General features: G+C 32.6%; 1 protein-coding gene across 8 annotated transcripts in view; it reads right to left on the reverse strand.

The window, feature by feature from the left end:
• Positions 1-279: 279 nt before the first annotated feature.
• The window catches only part of SYCP1 (synaptonemal complex protein 1), a 29,538-nt gene continuing 10,335 nt past the window's right edge, over positions 280-19,482 (reverse strand). For 2 of the 8 annotated variants that reach the window (XM_080569632.1, XM_080569628.1), the window contains 19 exons: positions 19,226-19,410; positions 18,073-18,140; positions 16,838-16,899; positions 15,743-15,847; positions 14,630-14,733; positions 13,908-14,025; positions 13,613-13,683; positions 12,835-12,925; positions 12,090-12,152; positions 11,694-11,756; positions 10,798-10,860; positions 9,472-9,588; positions 8,729-8,839; positions 7,866-7,958; positions 6,869-6,943; positions 4,378-4,554; positions 3,775-3,912; positions 3,333-3,419; positions 281-3,246 (listed from right to left, as the gene is read on the reverse strand). In XM_080569632.1, the coding sequence (XP_080425758.1) occupies positions 3,103-3,246; positions 3,333-3,419; positions 3,775-3,912; positions 4,378-4,554; positions 6,869-6,943; positions 7,866-7,958; positions 8,729-8,839; positions 9,472-9,588; positions 10,798-10,860; positions 11,694-11,756; positions 12,090-12,152; positions 12,835-12,925; positions 13,613-13,683; positions 13,908-14,025; positions 14,630-14,733; positions 15,743-15,847; positions 16,838-16,899; positions 18,073-18,140; positions 19,226-19,410 (1,935 nt within the window). In that variant the 3' untranslated portion in view covers positions 281-3,102. Of the gene's footprint in view, positions 3,247-3,332; positions 3,420-3,748; positions 3,913-4,377; positions 4,555-6,868; positions 6,944-7,865; positions 7,959-8,728; positions 8,840-9,471; positions 9,589-10,797; positions 10,861-11,693; positions 11,757-12,089; positions 12,153-12,834; positions 12,926-13,612; positions 13,684-13,907; positions 14,026-14,629; positions 14,734-15,742; positions 15,848-16,837; positions 16,900-18,072; positions 18,141-19,225; positions 19,411-19,482 lie in introns of all 8 variants that reach the window. The other 6 variants (XM_080569634.1, XM_080569631.1, XM_080569629.1 and 3 more) reach the window with 5 other exon arrangements.

Raw genomic sequence — 19,482 nt, forward strand, 5'->3', positions numbered from 1 at the left:
CATGCAGGCTTTGTACAAACTGTGGAAATAGAAACACAGTAAAGCTGCTGTAGATCATAGGCTTAGGGAGGAGTACTCCTCCATGCCAAGAAGTAACAAATCATTATCTGCACAATCATTATCAATTATATTCTTGCTTATAACATATTTTACACCTCAGACAGAGAAGGCCACATCCTCCATAAAACTTATTTGTAAAGATTCAGAATAAAAAGAAATGTAACAAATATATAATGTGTTTGTATTTCATGTTAGTCAAAATACAATTATTTCTCAAAATAGCGTTAAAAAAAGGAAAGTCTGTTCAAATAATAACTATTTATTGTCACAGGCTAATACACATTTTAAAACCTTGTTAGAAAGGCAGTTAGAAATTAGCTTATCTTGCCAATGTTTTCAGTAAAGCATATATGTATAAATATATACATACACGTATTTTTCATATATATATATACACATATATATACATATACATATATATATAAAAATCTTACTTGTAGTAAGTAGAACTAGCCAATAACAAATGTCATGGCTACTATTGGAATTTAGTCTTAAAAACTTTTAACAAAATCCCACAAATAAAGGCATCAATATTCACTACTAGGAATAGCTGCTATCTGGTAGCTTTTTAGTTTTTTTTTTTAATTGTGTGCTACCTGAAGGATTCATTTACATTTGCTTTTCCTGTGCAAACTGATTTAATGCCTAAAATAATGTTATGTTTTCAGTTTTACTGTAAGTAAGTACAAAAAACAAAAATATCATTAATACCACTATAGAAAACTTACAGGAAATTTAGTCACCTAGGAAGGATGTAGAGTTGTACTTGCCTCATACTATGCCTGTTTCTGTTTCCTGTAAGTTTTCTATAGTGGTATTAATGGTATTTTTGTATTTTTGGCAAATAATTAATACAAAAAATGCGTACTTGTGGTATCAGACTGCCAAGACATCACTGGAGAATAATGTAGTCCAAACTGACTACGTTACATTTGAGTCTAGACATGGGCAATACACCCTTCTAATTGTTCAAGTCGAAAAAAGACTTTTCTCCACCTTCAAAACATTTTAAGTACTACAAGACTCATTGTAACATGTACAAACTTAAAATAGTTCAGTAGAATTTTAATTCTTACTGCCCATGTTTCTTATAATGTCTTCTCGGACAATGTCAGATACGAGGTATATATATACACCACTATACAGGAAATCATGCTTGACAGATGATAAGAAAAACATGTAAAATCTCAATAAACATGTATTTATTTACTTACCTTTCCACAGGAAGTCATTCAAACCACATTTTCTGGAATGAGCAAAGTTATGAATGTGTGCAAGCTAAGCTTGATGTGGATTTTGGATCTTAACTTGAATATTGCAAAATTATAACTTACTGATCTATATGTGAGCCACAGCTGAGAACACTAGGCAGAAGTCTCTTATACTTTGAAATAACTTGACTTTTTTATTTTTGATTACTCTGTAACTACCTTAGGAGTCAAATCTGCATATCTGTTGAAGGTAACAATAGCAACAGTCAAAATTAGAAATGTGCCATCTTGAAATGAAGTAACAAACTTTGACGGGTATTTAGATCTTGTATAAAACACCAACCCCTATTAAAATAAATGACACGTGGCACATACATGTTGTGTTTCCTTGCGTACATTTTCTTTTTCCTGCTAAGTAGGTAAAGAGAGATTAGTGAGTGACATCCCCAACTGAATTGAAGAATAACTGACTTTCAATGACATTCTATGTACATGATAAATAATGTACATGTGAGAGGCTTAAAGGGATTATTTTACACTACTTCTTGTAAAATAATCTTTTTTGAAAAGAACAGACATCTGAAACTTGTGTTTTATAAGCAACTGTTCTTTGTTTGGTCTAATTTACACTGTTCAAGTAGATACATCATAAAATCAGTATTCTGCAAATGTATGAAATACATTTCCAGCAGGAAACGTCATTCTAGTTTCTCAGAAAATCTTCTTGCACAGCACATTCAATTTCCAAACATGGAGGGAAAAAACAGTACATTGTTTCAGATCTTTGGAAAATACTTATCAGTAAATAATTTAATATGAATTGAATACATAAAAAATATTATGAATATCACTGCTCAACAGGTAAGTCAGAAGGAACCTGAAATACTAGCCTATACATAAAACTGCTGCACAAAACTAATGGAATACATGTTTTGCTACCAACTTCAGATGAATCCAGGATTTTTATTTTTCTTACTATTTTTAAGATGTACCTGCAGTTTTCTTGTTATCCTTAGGCTCTGAAGCAGGTTTTTGTTGTTGTGGAACCAAGATTAATTAAAGATTAATGCAGAAATATATGTTACTCTATTCTTATGCTTACATGACAGAAGCTGTTAGTTCTTAGGAAAGCTGTCTGGTGATTTATATACGTGTTCTAATAAATAAAGCAACAACATATGGTTCCACAGTTTATGCTTCAAATTAACAATTTAATGACATCTTACTACTGTGTTTACAATCTTAAAATGTGTGTACATATTTTGTTCCTAATGAAGCTGAAATCTTATACCTACGTAATACTATTGAAAATCCATAATACTATTGAAAATCCAATTTTAAAAGTTCCAAAACTGTTCTAACATACCAAAGTAGTAGCTATTGCAAACAAAACAGTCTAAAAAGACAGTTCTGACATTTACAATGAAAGAAAAAGACAGTTTCACATTAAAATGCATGCATTTTAGCAGCTTCAGCGTTTCATTTACTAAATAATATCCTTTTGTTAATCATACGTTGAGAAAAACAGCAAATTTTACATAACAGAACTGAAGTTTGTTACAGCCAGTACTTCTAATGCCAGATTTATTTTTTTTGAAACAGCTTTCTTCATATTTGGACTAATTTCAAAAAAGACTTTTTATAGTATAGTGAATGAAATGTTTAAAATGCTCAACAGATTGCAGTAGTTCTATGTCTATAAGGTTTATCTAATGCAGTATTAAACATACTGAACAAAACAGAAAAATGCAACAACGTACTAACTCTCAAAGAATAATAACACTGTGGTTGCACTAATCAAATAATGCTGGGCACTAGTCATTTTTTTATTTTAAGTAAAGAGTTTTTCAGCTTCTTTAATTTTTCTTTTCCTGTCCATTTTGGAAACTGCAGTCCATCCAGCCTCTCTCATTTTTCTCACAGTTGTAAGTTTCAGTGCAGAGCCTGGAGCTTTCAGGTTTGATGTAGTCGGTTTCTAAGAAGAAAAAATAAAGCCATCCATTAGTTTCTAAAACAAATTTGATCTACTGTTCATTTTGATGTGAAGAAAAGGTAACATACCTTTTTTGGTGTCATGGCATATAATTGTGAAGCTTGTGGATAATCTTTGTATAATTTTTTAAACATTTCTTCCTCTGAAACTATGCTCTTAAATTAAAAATAAAAGTTAATTATATTATATTCAGAAATCTCTTTTCTTTCCCCTTAGGAATACTGCAGTATGAAAAAGAAAGTTAAGATATCACTATGAAACCTCAACAGTTCCAATAAAAACAATGTAAAAATTCATTATAAAACTGAATATATATTTTTATATTGCAGTATTCTGTCATAAAGTTACTAATTATGTACATACAAATACATTTCCAGAAAGAACCAATTATATAAGAAATCACTCATAAATAGATTTGTATACAGAAGCCCACATGCCTTATTTACATTCTTAGATACGTTAGTGTGCATAAAGAATTATTAACCATGCTATTTGTTCTCAGATTTTTACCAGGAGGTCACTATGTTCAGAGCTATCTGACTGAGCATCCAGCTGCAGAAGCACTTTTTGCTTTTTCCTCTGTTCTGAAAGCAGATTTGTGCTTTCACTTTGCATTTTATGTACTGGGGGAGTCTTTACAATATATGTCTGCAAAAGAAAAAGATGGCATTTAAAATTACATTTTCAATGGTAATTATGGAATCAAAAACTAAACAGACAGAATATCCAGGCAGACAACAGAGAGATACTGTTTAACAATTATCTTTCCATTCAAAGCATGAAACAAAGATCCAAACAAATCAATTAAAAAAAAAGTTCTTCCGTGGAAGAACTGAGTTTTATGGCACACTATATCTAATCTCTTTAAGCTCATCTAAAGAAATTCATTTGTTATTTTGAACTGTAGTCACTATGTACATACTATAGCCAACATTTATGAAAATGCAAACAAACAAGCTTGCAGGAAAAAGTTTTCAGAAAGACACTGATAATGAGTGACATCAAGAATAAGATTGTTTTTACTTAAATAGATTTTTTTTAGTAGAAGTTAAATAGAGAAATAAATAGTAGGAAAAATAAAACAAGAACAATTCACTATCATGAGTTACAAACCTTTAATAATCGACTACCCATGGGACTTTTTGCAGGTGCTGGAGGAGATGTTTTTTTACTTTCCGTCATGTTGACTTTTACAGGAATATTTTGAGGCAATATTTTTTTTACATTAATAGATGTACAGTCCAGATCTAAATGAGGTTTAGGTATCTCAGTAAAATGAGTCTGTGTTTTCTAAAATTAAAAAAGGTTTAAATTAAAAGCATTTCAATGTCTTTTGGCCAGCGTGTATTATTTATCATAGAACTTAATCTAGATTGCTTATGTACATATTACCAATTTTTAAAATTATTTAACGATAACATTAAAACTACCTTGTGCTTCTTTTCATTTTCAGGAACCATATTTTGGAGGGTTTCTTTCGCAAAATTCTCCAAAAGAGAGTTGTGGGATAGGTAGTAAATGTTTTATTTTCTAGTTATTATTTCACTCAGGTAAACAGAAACATTTTTGTTTATTGAAGTTAGTGTTCCTTCACTGACTTTTTAATTCTATTTCGCATTTCTCTTGCTAGCTGAAGAATACTATATAGCAGTCACAAAATCACAGAGTCACAGAATAGTTAAGGTTGGAATGGACCCAGAGATCCTCTGGTTTAACATCCCTGCGCACAGCAGTGTACTAGAGTAGGTTGCTCACAACAGTGTCCAGCTGGGTTTTGAGCATCTCCAAGACTCCACAGCCTCCCTGGGCAACCTGCTCCTATATTCTATTACTGTTACAGTAAAAGCTTTTTTTCTTGGGTTTGAATGGAATTTTTTGTACTTCATTTTGTTTCTATTGTTTCTTGTCCTTTCAATAGATACCACTGAGAAACATCTGGCTCCATGTTCTTTGCCTCCTCCCCCACCCCCAGGTACTTACACACACTGATAATATGCCCCTGAAATTTGTCTTCTTGAAGCTAAACAATCCCAACTCTCTCAGTCCTTTTTTCTACGTCAGATGCTGCGATCTGTTAATCATCTTCATGGCCTTTTGCTGGACTTGCTTTAGTACGTCCATATCTTTCTTGTACTGGACAGCCCACAACTGGAAATAGTGCTTTAAATGTGGTCTCACCGGTGCTGAATATAGTAAAAAGATCACCTCCCTTGACCTTTCTTTACCACAAGGGCACATCCTGTCTCATGTTCAACCTGTCCACCAGAACCCCAAGGCTTTTCCTGCAAAGCTGCTTTCCAGTTGGTCAGCCCCCAGCCTGTACTGGTTCTAAGAGTTATTGTATCCTTCGTGCAGGATTTCATATTTCCCTTTGTTAAAAACTTCATCAGATTCCTGTTCAGCCATTTATCCAGATCCCTCTGAAATCATCCGCTCTATCAAACCTCCCAGTTTTGCATCATCTGCAAACTAACTGGGGATAAATTCTGTCCCATCACCTACGTCATTAATGAAGGTATTAAACAGTATTGGACCCAGTATCAACCCCTATGGTACATCATTAGTGACTGGCCTCCAGTTGGACTTTGTACCATACTGATTGTAGTCCCTTGAGCCCAGCAGTTAACCCAGTTTTCAGTCTACCTTACTGTCCACTTATCCAGCCTAAACTTTATCATTTTGCCTGTGGAGATGTTGTGGGAGACAGTGCCAAAGCCTTACTAAGCTTGAGATAAAGAACTCCCAGTGTTCTCATCTTCCTAGCCAGTCATCTCACCACAGAAGGCAATCAGGTCGGTTAAGCAAGATTCCCCCTTCACATAAATCCATACTGACTACTCCCAATCACCTTGTCCTTCATATGTTTGGAAATAGTTTCTAGGATTATTTGTTCAATCACCTTCCCAGGGATTGAGGTAGGGTTGACCAGCCTATAGTTCACCAGATCCTCTGTCTTGCCCTTCTTGAAGATAAGAATGAAATTTGTTTTTTTCATCTCCTCAGGACCCACCCCTAGTCACCATGACATTTCAAAGATAATTGAGAGTGGCCATTACAAAATGATACTGGCCAGCTCCCTCAGCACCTAGGGGTGTATCCCACCAGGTCCCATGGACTTACATTTGGCTAGTTTGTTTAAAGATTCCCTAATCTGATCCTCCTCCACCAAGGGTAAGTCTACCTTGTTCCTGATTTTCCAGGTCCCACTGAGTACCATAGCCTTTTTCCATGTCGTTTGTTACCAGAATTCCTGCCACATTCAGCAGCAGGTCCTGTAGAAGCCTTTCTTGCTGCCCTTCATGTCTATTGTCAGTTTTATATCAAGATTGGCCTTGGCTTTCTTAGCATTATCCCTGCAAGCATTAACAGGTCTTCTTGCGGTTTTAATCTCTCCTTGCTCCCCTCACACTTACCTACTCAGGAGTAATGTAAAACATTCACTACCACCAGAAATTATACATAATGACTTCAGGGAGCATCAAGTTCTCATTTCAAGACAGTAAGACCTAGAATCAGAAACTCATTTCACAGTTATCACTGTTATAGTGCGTATGACCAGGCCAAACATGTCACCCACACTGCTACCTTAAATATATAAATATACCTTCTCTTCAATTTCTACTTTAAGCTGCTCCTTAAGGGATGACAGTTCACTTTTCAAACATGACAGTTCGCTTTCCTAAAACCAATTAGAAGAAACCAATGGAAAGGGTTAGCTATGCTTAATCTGGAAAAAAGAAAATCGTCCAAATGAGACATTATTTCATATTCATTATAAACAAAAGAAAATTCCATTTGTTCAATAGAGCTAATTTAACCATAAAGTTACTATGCTGAGTGACATTTACAATTCACTTTTAGAGATAACTCAATCACTAAAATAACACATGATCAAAGAAGTTGATTTTTCATCATATAAAAATAAATTCAAAAGAATAAAAAAAATATTGGCTTGATGTGTCACACCTTCTATAAAAAAAGTCTAATAAAAACACGCTGTAAAGAATTATTCTGTGAAGGTAAACGTTAGAAAAATACTACATTTTAAATAGCTGTTATAAAACTACACTTTCATAAAAGTCTTGAGGGGTTGTTGACTCTCGGAACATTTCTCAAAGCTAAGGCTCCCAGAAAGGAAAAAAAAAAAAAAAAGTGATACAACTCTAGAGTTGAAGTTTTGTTTCTTTTAAAAAGAGCTGAAGTACTACTAAGAGTTACTTGGCCACAACTGTTCAAAGCAAGAACTAAAAATACTTGTCAGAAGGGGATAAAAAAATCAAAATGTTTAATGCTAAAATTTTGTAAGTAGACAGTGATGTTAGAACATAATGCACTATTAGAAAAAGTAGACAGAGAAGCACAGCTACTTTAAGTAAGCTCTAGAAAATTAGTATTTTAATGTACATATTGAAATCTGTAAGAAAATATAGTACACATAAATTGGTGAGTTGTTCCTTATTGTTCAGTCACACTAAATCAGATACTTAAAAAACAAGGAGCAATAAATAGGAAAAAATCTAATATTACATTTATAATTATATTCCCCTTTTAGGACAGCAACCCCTCCGTTTAGTTATTCAGTGCTCAAGAGTATGCCTTACCAAAGTTCTTTTCAATGACAACTGCTCTTGCTCTTTTATCTTACATAGTTTTAACTCTGTATCTTTTTCTTCAACCATTTTATCATATTCATGCTGTGTTAAAAATAAAAAAAAAAGTTATTTGACTAAATGTTACAATTATAGATCTATCTAGTCTTAAGACATTACTCATTTTTTTGAAATAAAGCTCTTCTGGAGCTTCAGAAAGCACTATGAACAAACATGGACACTTCTGCAGAAACTGTACAACAGACAATACACAAGCAGTGTTATTTTGTGGGGCAATAGTGTTTTATTTCTAGGCAGCATTATGCACGTTATCTGCTAATTCTACTGCAAAACACAGTAGAAAATGACAAAAATAAGTTATACTGCTGAAGTTCACTAAAGAATCTCCTCATAAAAAGAGGCCCAAATTGATATTGAAAAACATTACATTAGGACAGTATCAAATGAAGTCAGAATATTAAAAAAAAAACCTGCAAAGCACAAAAACCTACGTGCTCCTTTTTTTCAGTCTCCAAATATGATACGATGAAAAAAAATGCAGCCTACAAGACATCTTCAAAAGGCCAGTGCCACCACCACGTCTTACCTTAAAAATTACTGGGAATTCTAAGGTGCTACTAGTTCACATCATGTTAAGATTCCCAAAAATTTATATAAATTGAATTTATCTGCCAGTAAACATGCTTTCAAAATATGAAGGTGAATTTACTTTTAGATGATGAAAAGTCAAGTGTGTTAAACCTCATCATCCTAGACTCAGGTCTTTATTACCAAGTTTCACTTTCTAATTTGTAAATTCTGGTTTTGAAAGGTTTTTATTTATCATAGTATCTATCACACATTAGAAATCTTACTTTGTGCTTTTCCATAAGTGCCATCATTTCAGTTATCTTGTGTTGACATCGGATGTCCATTTCTCTCTGTGTTATTGTTGCTTCATCAGCAAGTAACTTCATCTTTTCTACCTGTTAGTATCAACTTTCTTTTAATTCATGAACAACTAAGAATAACATATTAAAAAAATCTTAGTTACATTTCTTCCCACCTCTGTGTGTACAATCTATATAGTCTCATTTAGTGTTGTCTTCATTTGCTTTCAAGATCCTTTTCAAATCCTGCATCTTTTATACACTTCGTTAAAATGGGCAACTAAAATCTAGATTAAAAGTACCTCCATTCTTCCAAGGCAGATAAGTGCCATTTTGAACCAGAAGGCCATTTCAAGCACTCCGCCCTTTTGATATTATCATCAAGAAAGTGTGGGCAGGAAAACACTAATACGAGAAAAGTTATAATTTTTTTTTTCTTATTCTGTACTTATACCAAGAATAGAATTTCTAGGGACAATATCCTGACAAAAGATTTTTTATTTAGGTTCTTATTTTTAAAGACACATACAAATGCTTCAACCTAAAGAATCTATTATTCTAAAGCTTTGCTCACAGGCATACACAAGAAGTTCCATTTATGTTTACAAGACTGCGATGTAAGTGCAAGGAATCTCGCTGGTATAGCTTCATAAAATATAACAAGAATTGATAAATTATCTTACATCAAAAACTAACTAAAAGTTGCAGTAAAAATTAACAACTCTCACCTCTTCAAGCAATTTATTTTCAGTTACTCTTTTTGCTTCAATTTCTCTTTTATACATGTCAACTGTTTCCTTATGTTGATTTTTCATATTTTCCATCTCTAGCTGTAGTTTATTCACCTTTTGAGAATGGAGAATTATTGCTGTTACTTGTTCAAAAATAAATATGTCAATGACTTTATTTTTCATCTTATTTTCAAGTTGAGCCACTCTGTACTCTTCAGGTATGTGACTGTACTGTTTCCTATTTAATGTTCGTTTTTTTTATCATAGAGTTGAACTTTGGTCTGAAGGTAGTTAGAAACTACAGCAACACCAGAAAAGGGAAGGCAGCCCATAATAGCAGTTCTGTGCATCACTGTCAATAAAGCAGTCCTAAAACTAGAGCAAGTGAATCACAAAGAATCATTAAGATATAAAGGAATAACCCGTTAATGATCTGACAGTATTCTGCCTTTTGTACAAAGAGCCCTTTAGTATTGCTGGCATGGAATGCAAGGTAAGAAAATGAAGCATAATTAATAGTCTCCTAAGATCTGGGAGTAGGACTGTATTATGTTTATGATTAAATCTTTCAAATTGTGAAATGAAGAAACAGATTATTTATAAATAATTTATTTTCAGAATTTTATTTAATTCTAAAAAAGGAGAAACTCCTTTTAGCTGCTGATATTAATAAGAATTTGGTATGAAAAAAATAGGAAAAGCCTGTTCCTGAGCAGCCACTCTAAATGCTGTGTATTCTTAAAAAATATTGAGATGGAGATTTTATTTCCTGCCTTGCAAATCCATTTAAGATTTTAACATTTTTATGATGTGTTTTCCTACCAAGTATTTATTTTGATTAGTTCGTCCTTTAAGTTTCTCATGAGAATACCCTCAAACAGTCCCCATCTTTCCTGAAGTACCCAAAAGTGGACACAATATTCTAATATTCAAATAAAGGACTTACCATAGCAGAACACAGTAAAGGAGCTGCCTAAAGTAAATAATACATGCATTTCTTTTAATGTTTTTCTCTTTCAATGGAGTGACATCACTGAATAATGTTCGGTATACTATCAACCAAAAAACAAAGGGACTTATTGGGAACGTTAACTCCTTGATACATGAAGTCTCTCTCTTACACGTCTGATAGCCTCATATCCAATTATTAGAAAATGAAGCATCTTCCAAAAATCACGTGCTTACCTCTGTAAAATCTGTATCCCAGATCCATAAAGCAATGAAGAATGTGTTGAACATGTTTTATAATGAATTACATAAGAACTTAGAAATTCAGTCTTTGTGCTTTACCTTTATCTTACACATGATATGAATTAAACCTACCTTCCCTTCATAAATACTTGTTTTCTTGCTTTCTGCAGTCATTTTCTTTTTCAGCACCTTGTTCTGTTAAAATTGAGTAAAACAATCACTATAACAAGTTAATAGTATTATGCAATGATTTAGCCTCATATAGTAGGTCAGAATCCTCAAAATTCTAGCTTTCAGCAAGCAAATAAATGTCTTCTCATTGTAGTACAGTTCAGGTTCTAGAACAATTTTCCAAACGAAAGTGTTCAACTGCTTTAATAATATTGCTCCTTACTCTTCATGACTTTATGAAAGACTCCTAATGGGCAACAACAGAAAATAAGGAAAGAGGGTGCAGAATAGGAAGAAAAACTAAGATGCATCATTCCTCTTGCTTTTGTTCTACAGAGCTTATATATAAATAAATTTACTCCTGTGCTGCGCTATAATGAAAGAACAGATATAATAATCGATTCTAAGCAGATGATTCAGGGATTTTATTCTGGGCAAGTGCTGCCAACTGAAAAAGTACAGATGTCATGAAAAAAAAGTGTATGTTCTTACAATACAGTTACTGACAATTTGTCCTTATGTACAAGTCTTTTCTATTATCGGTAACTAAAATAAATCATTATGCCAAGTGTGATACCATGGATTGATGATACCATATCCTAAATGAAAATAATAAAAGTTTACTAAAGACTCTTTAAAAAGTTTACTATAATTGCATTTTACAAAAGTAAGAATAATTTTATAAACCAAGTAATTCCAAACTCCTTAGTTTGCTCAGAGGTAAGGTAAGAAAGGAAACGTTCTAATTTACATAGCTGTATCTGAAGAAATCACACCAGACAAAAATTTTTGAATAGTAACAGTAACCTCAAAATACTGTGTTTTATGTATTTGAGACTTCTAAAAAATGCATTTACCTCCTGTTGCAGCTCTTCAATATACTTTGTTTTATTTTCCACCTGTTTCTTCAAATTATTCAACTAAAAGAGATATTTCAAACATTAATTTATAAACTCTTAAAAATGACTCAATGCGTTAGACATTACTGTCAAAGTTCTTAAATATGCATTTGCACAGGTCCAATTAATTCCAGTGGGACTAAAACACATGCCAACACATTACGACTGAAGTTTTGACCATGCAGTACTACAAGAATTCTGCTAGCCCAGTAACAGACATCAAGTTTAATAGCAGCTAACCAGATCTTCAGTGGTTATTGAGCTTATGGAGGAAAAAAAAAAAGTAGCTTCATGATTTAAAAGATTAGCTTGTATGAAATTACCTACAATCCACAAAAAAATTAAATTTCTTACCTTATTGTCTAGAATCTTCAACTGCCTTTCCTTTCTTGAAATTTCATTTTCAATACTCTTAGTCTGGAATTATAATTATAAATCTAGTCAAACCATTATCAGAACTTTTGTACTATCTTAAAGAAGAAAAGTGCATAATCATAGAATTACTACTAATTACTATGTTAAAATTTCAAAGCAGTTCTGTCAAAAAGAATTAGATTTATTCCCATTTTGTATTTGTTTGTTAAAAAAACAAATTAAATAAATTAAGCAACTATCTCATGCCCTGAATATCTTCTTTGAATTTTATGATAAAATTTTGAAATCCACTGTGATGTTAAAAAAGCAGGTGTGCTTTGACAATACAATATGAAAGTAAAGATATTTAAAGAAATTCAAACTCAAACTCATATTATTTACTGAAAGCTAATCTGGATGCTATTCATCACTAAATGGGTAAATGGAAATAATAAATAAAATGAGGTTCTATGTTTGCCTAAAATATAACAAATTTGGACTCTTAAGCTTCCATATAAAGAGTAAACATCCCAGTGAATGTCCTTGTCTTTTAAACTGGAAGAGCTCAAAATACGTATATATGGTGACTCAATTCATGGAAGCACTGAAAGAAGAAAACCGTTTGAAGAGATAATATCCCTAGGTAGGGCTTTGCATAAAAAAAATTATATACATTTTACATTTAGATTATGTCCTACAGGTAACGTTATGTATGTTATATATTTCAAATGATAAAGCATATTACATGGCATACATTTTCTTCACTTTCATCCAGTTTGCTTTTAATCTCTTCACCTTTCTTTGCCATCTTCTCCTTCAAAGACTCTAGTTCATTTCTAAATGCCAAATTACCAAATATTAGTAAATATTTAAGAATATTAACTTATTTTCAATACTGCTTTATTTAGTATTTATCCATTCTTTTTTTTTCCTAAAAAGAGCTGGATTGTTATCTACAACTAATATTGATAAGAATTTCATAAGCTGTTCAATGGGATTGTTCTTTAAATTTTGCAAAGTGACTTAAGTTAACATCTGACCTGTACATACTTTTTGTAAGTATGAAAAAATGTTCCCCTTATATTCTGATCTGTAATAGCATAATGCTTCTGTGAAATTTCGAAGGCTGCCTGTCAGGGTACTAAGACTAACTTCAAAATGTAACATAATCAGTTTCACTTTTTCAAATTTAATTCATAACCCATAACTTCTATATTCATTTTATTCACATTTAAGAGGTTAATGCAGAACAGGATAGGTCTCTAAATGTAACATGAAGAAATGGCAAAAAAAAATCATAGCAATAGGTAGTACTAACTTGTAAAAACTTCTACATGGCCAACACCAATACTAAATTGCTTTTGTACAGAGAAAGGCCCATAATTTAACTACAATGCATAAAAAAGCATTAATCTAAATATAACAGAAAGCAACATATGAACACAACATTTAGACTAACTGTGAAAGAAGCAAACCTACTTCTTTTAACACCGTTTTTTACACTGATATTTATTTTTACTTGCCTTAGTTGGCTATTTGTTTCTTCCAGATTGTCTACTAACTGCTTTGTATTTTCTTCTTTTTTTCTATCACCCTAAATAAATACACATATAGATAAAATAAGTAAAATTCAAGGTGACATCTTAAGCAGTATCTTGAAATGCTATATTCACAAGGATAACTGCACATATACTGTATTTTAAAGACAACATAGAGTTCAGATACTCTACAAAACTATGTGATATTGAAGTTTTCCATATGATTTATATTTTAAAAAGAATGTTATCCTTTAAGAACAGTTGGAAGTTTACAACTTACCTCATGAATTTCTTGTAGTTTCCTGAGTTCTGCAGCTATATTACTTTTCTCTAGGTCCATTTGCTCTTTTTCTAATAAGAGCGTGTTGATATGCACTGTTAGTTGCTCATTCTTTAGCCTAATTTAAAATAAATGGTCAAGAGAAATAAGAATGTGCAGTTTGAAATTTCCTTTTAAATTAAATTTATCTGTTATAAAATGTTACTTCACACTGAAAAAAGTCCAGGCCTGAACCTGCAAATGCAATCTTTGCAACAAATTTAATATAGAGTCATAGTGATGTGAAAAGGCAACAGGAGGAGGAACAAAAATGAGTCAACTGTTGTATAAATATAATGGCTGTTGGCAAGAATGTAGTTTGACATCTACATCAAAGCAGGGTTAACAATGATTTCAGAAACATTTTCTCTTCATATTAACACAACTAAGTCACAGAAATATGGGACAATTATATATTATAATATAGTACATATATTATAATACGTAATTGTATTGTATTATAATATGTAATAATATGTATTATAACATGTAATAATATATATAATTATACATATATTACAATATATTATTAATATAAATATATAGAGGATGTCATGCTGTGTATATGAATTCAAAATTTTCATTAAAGAACAATCATAGATCATTTTGTTGTATATTAAAGTAACTTCTATGTAACACTAAAAATGATTAAACCGATACTATATTTTCAAAAATCATCATACGCCTCTCGTTCAAGATCTGCATTCAGTGTCGTAAGTCGTTCTATATAACTCTGTTCCTTTTCAACTTTACTAGTCAGCTCTATTTGCAAATCATGCATTTCTTTCTGCAGAAGAAGAAACGTTGTGAGTATACATATGTAAATTACAAATCATGAAAGCTATCAGAAAAGAACTGATGATACAAAGCTTTATGATTAAACAAAGCTACAGACACTCCATAAATTAGCCAGACTTTATCTTTACGTAACACTGGTGTAGTGTGGTAGTGTGAAATCTTGAAATCTGATATGAATGTTAAACGTGTCCCCTATTTTATAGTCTAACTACGCTCTGCGAAAGTACTGACAAAACTACTTTTCCATGGGCATTTAAATAAAGACGGTGTTGCCTCAGACATCATAAGCTTTTGAATTCACCTACATATAAAAACAAACAAACAAAAAACACACAGAATTCCAGTCCTACGTGATAGTATAAGCACATATTTTGAATGCATTCTGAACTACAAAGCTACTACTTTCTACAAGCCTTCTGAACTGCTCAGAAACTGGTTGTCATTACAAGACAAGGCAAGCTTTGTTATGTATTATAAACTACATCACATTAATGCCTTGAATACTATTTCCTCTGAATAACTAGTGATACAGTGTATACACTGGCATGCAGTTGATTTACATTTACATTGCAGTTGATAACAGGGAGAAAGAGAGTGCATGTGTGTCAATGTACACTTAGTTTTTTAAGCACAGCATATAATGGATTTCTGGAATTTCTTATCACAGAAGGCTATGGATGCTAATAGTATGAAGATGTTCAAAAACTGATGAAACTATTGGACATGGGTAAGTCTATAAACAGGTAACAAAGAGAACTGACAAGGATGTGTCCTCAAACATCCTTAATACAGTTACTGTAGGAATGTAAGGGGGATGGACCAGAGACAATAGCCAGGCTACTCTACTGCATAGAACCTTTTGCTGTCATTTTCAGAAGCAGAATACTACACTGGGTGGACTACTGGCCCAACTACATCAAGTTTCTTATGTTATGTATATACAAGCGATAAAGTGTAACTATTTATAGAAAAATGTTAGGATCACCCTTTATTCTGACCTCTCTAATTTGAAGAATATTTTTCATTTCTTTTCCTCTCTCCTGCAAATTTTCAACAGTTGCGTCAAGATCTTTCTTTTTCTCAAGAAGTTCCTCAGCTTTACCCTGTTTAAGAACATTAATGAAACTGTTGAGAAAATTAAATGCATAAGGAACAAATACACTTGGTAAACGCAAACCTCATTTCACACTACCTTACTTGAACTGATGTAGTTTCCTGTTAGACTAGTAAATACAAGATCATAACTAAAATCATTCTGTATTAGAAGTGTATTTCATATAACTCAGACTTCCATAACAAAATGGGCCTGTGTTGAGGTTTAGTAGAGTTCACATAGATCAGAGCTGATTACCTCAGGAAACATCCCTATAAGGAGATAAGAACACCCAGTCTAATGGGAATACATGGAAAATGGTGTTATAACCCGTAAGACCATCCTCCAGATTCAGACTCCTAATTGTTTTCTCTGAAAAGTGACATGTATTAACATAGTAGGCAATGCTTTTTAGATACTAAACACTGCAGTACGGAGGAAACCTCACCATAATTAACACCTCTCAAACAGCAAAATAATTGCAACAGACTTGTGAAGTAAGAAACCTAGGAAATGTATGAAATTGCTTATTAGATCCCTCATTTTGTCACGCATAACCTTTTCACAAATTCTACTGCCTTTTCCAAGTGGTGTCAATTAATCCTTCAGGCTTAAATATCATATGCTGTGTTCACAAGATGTGAGCTAATGTTCATCACACCCACACACGAAATTATTTTTCAGAAAGGTTCAGGATGAGGAAGGAATGAATACTAGGCATAAATAAAAATAGGAAATCCCTATCATAGAGAGTGGCACTTGAATAGGTGTGAATGAAGGAGGAAATAACCAAAAATCTTGACATGGAAAAATAAAACAAGCAAGACAGTAGAAAGAAGTAAGTCCTTCAAAGAAAACAGCAAAATAGTCAAAAAGGTAGATAAGAAAGCAACAGTAGGACAGATTAGACAGTGTTTATATGGCATATAAGGTACTTACACGGCAAGAGAGACTACATATAAAAAGTAAATGCCATGAAACTAATAAAATAAACATTTACCAGTGTTTCTGACAGCTCTTCAAGTTGCATTTCTTTGTCACATTTTAGTTTAGTCATCTCTTCTACAGCACATACAATGTAAAATTAATTGAACAGAAAAAATTACATACATAGAAGACAACATAAAGCATTTATCACTTCACAGTGCCTAGTTTTCAAAACTTGTTGTATTAAGTTCAGATATTTTAAAGATAAACTAAAACCCAAATTATCACTTAATCTGAATATAGAGTAAAAAAAAAAAGAGAGACAGAAAGATATTAATGAATATATATCTGAAGAAAAGCTAATCTAATCATTCATCTGAAATAAAATTTAGAACCTATTATATTTTCCACAACCGTGGCTTCAAGTCTTAGTGTGTGGACTGTATGAATGTTTACAAAGCAGTAGTCTCAAGGCATTGATGCATCTGTGTTTTTCTGGAAAAAAATCTGAATATGCTGAAAAAGGAAACCACTTATTAGTAACTTTGAAATGTGTTTTCTAGGTGTACATTAACATTATTGATATTTTTTGCAAGTACTGAACACCAGACTCATTTTTGCTTATTATCATCGCAGGTAACATCTCACCTTATTCCAGAGAAACATTATCAGCATTTTTTGAACAACTTTATTGTTAGATTCCCTCAATACATATATCAAACTATATTTCTCATCTATCATATCAGGGCTATAGACATATACTGCACAGTGGGAAAACAATGCCAAAGGTTTGGGTGCTAAGGAGTGCATATCTAAAAATCACAGGGTATCAAAACAATATTTATAGCGAACCACTGTAGGTGTCGTTCCACATCCAACGCAGGGACAGTGGTCTGCAGGAAAGCTTAATGCAGGTGGGTTTGTCTCTACTACAAGCTACAGAAGTAATTCTTGGAATCTATTGTTCAGCAGTCTAACACTACCTCTGAAACTGGTCTGGCCTGCTGTTAGTCTTAACTGGGATAATGCAGAGAAATCAAAATGAGTTCCAGGAGCATCCATGCATGTATGGTCTTACTTTTGAGTCTCTACAGCATTGCTGTTCGACTATTGCCAGATACAATGACTACCAAAGAAATGGGAGTAGGATGAGTAAAAATAAATTTAAGCAGTCCTGGCAGGTATAGGCTATGGTAAATTTATTTTTTCAAGCAACAGCTACAACACAGGGATAGTCTATTTTCAAGAAACAGAAGAAAACATTCTTATTACTATGTAGCTCATTTTCCTTCTTTCTATAAATCTTACCCAGCTCAGCAGACTTATTTGTGAGCTCCAAGGTAAGCAGTTTTGACTCTTCTTCATATTTCTTCAATCTAAGAAAATTGTAATTATTTTTGTTGTTGTTGTTCAGCATACAGCACTGCTTTTGAAAGTCTATGGACAGTAAGACAAAGTCTTACCACAAGCATTTTAAGTATATTGCTTTTCCACAGGTAGATGACATATCAAAGATATGTGATATATGATACATATGATATATCGAATGTATCAAATTCCACTTTTACAGCTTCTGAACAGCAGACAAAAGTAAACAAATATATGCACACATATGTCTGTACTTCTTTATCAAAATCAAGAGGGCAAAGATTTACTTTCTCATAGACCAGTATCAACCAGCATAATTAAAAAAAATACATTAAATTCTTTGCATTTAGACTGGTGTGTCAAAATATGAATTTCAATTTCATCTCCCTTTGTTCTTGGGTTTATCATAGCCTGCAACTACTTGGAAGATGTCTTGATGCCAGGTACCCCAAATCACTGTTTATTAAAAAACTCAGTTGTGATAATGTTTTAAAATATACATCCACAGTTCTATTCCCATTTTTAGAAAGGTTAATTTTTGTTGCTAATAGGTTCTTTGACATTTACGTATTTTTTAAAAATACAGAAGGCCTGAAATACAGGAATAATAAAGATTGGTATTAAATAGTACTGTTATCATGTGAGGAAGAGTATCTTCCGCACTAAATGTTTCATTATTAAAGAACTTTGAAGTTCCAAATGAGATGACCACTCTATTAGTTAAGAACTGCATCCACACAAAATCAAACAGCGCAGCCATGAGCAGGGATATCTAGTGGAAAGTATCCCTGCCCTACCCCTGCCCATGGGAGGAGGGTTGGAATTAGATGATCTTTAAGGACCCTTCCAGCCCAAACCATTCTATGATTCTACAACCATCTTCAAGGTCTAGACGGACAAAGGACATACAAAAATAAAAACCAAAGTGGTTACAGCTAAACTCATTGATGATGAGTGAATGAGTTACTACTGATTCAAAACAAAAAGTTATTACACCAGATCACACAAGATGTTTAGGTTTTATTCCCAGCAGCTCAGTAATCTAGTATTTTACCCATAAAATTATTCTTTGATTGTAAACTGTTTAAATTACCTATTTTGTTCTTCTTGCAGCAAGCTTTTTAAATTGGAAGTAGAAGTCTTGAACTCTTCTATCATGGATGTATGCAAAGCCTTAGTTTCTTTACATTCTTCCATCTGTGCTTCTTTCTCCTGAGTGACCTGAATTAATGCTTTCACTGCAGTCTGCAGTTCAGTTTCTAAGCTCTTTTGAGTAGCCTACAAAACAATTATGTCATTTCTAAACATGTTGTAACAAACAGCTACAATTGTTCCATATCTAAAAAGTAT

Source organism: Anser brachyrhynchus (genome assembly GCF_964034855.1).
Source record: "Anser brachyrhynchus genome assembly, chromosome: 27".
NCBI lineage: Eukaryota > Metazoa > Chordata > Aves > Anseriformes > Anatidae > Anser > Anser brachyrhynchus.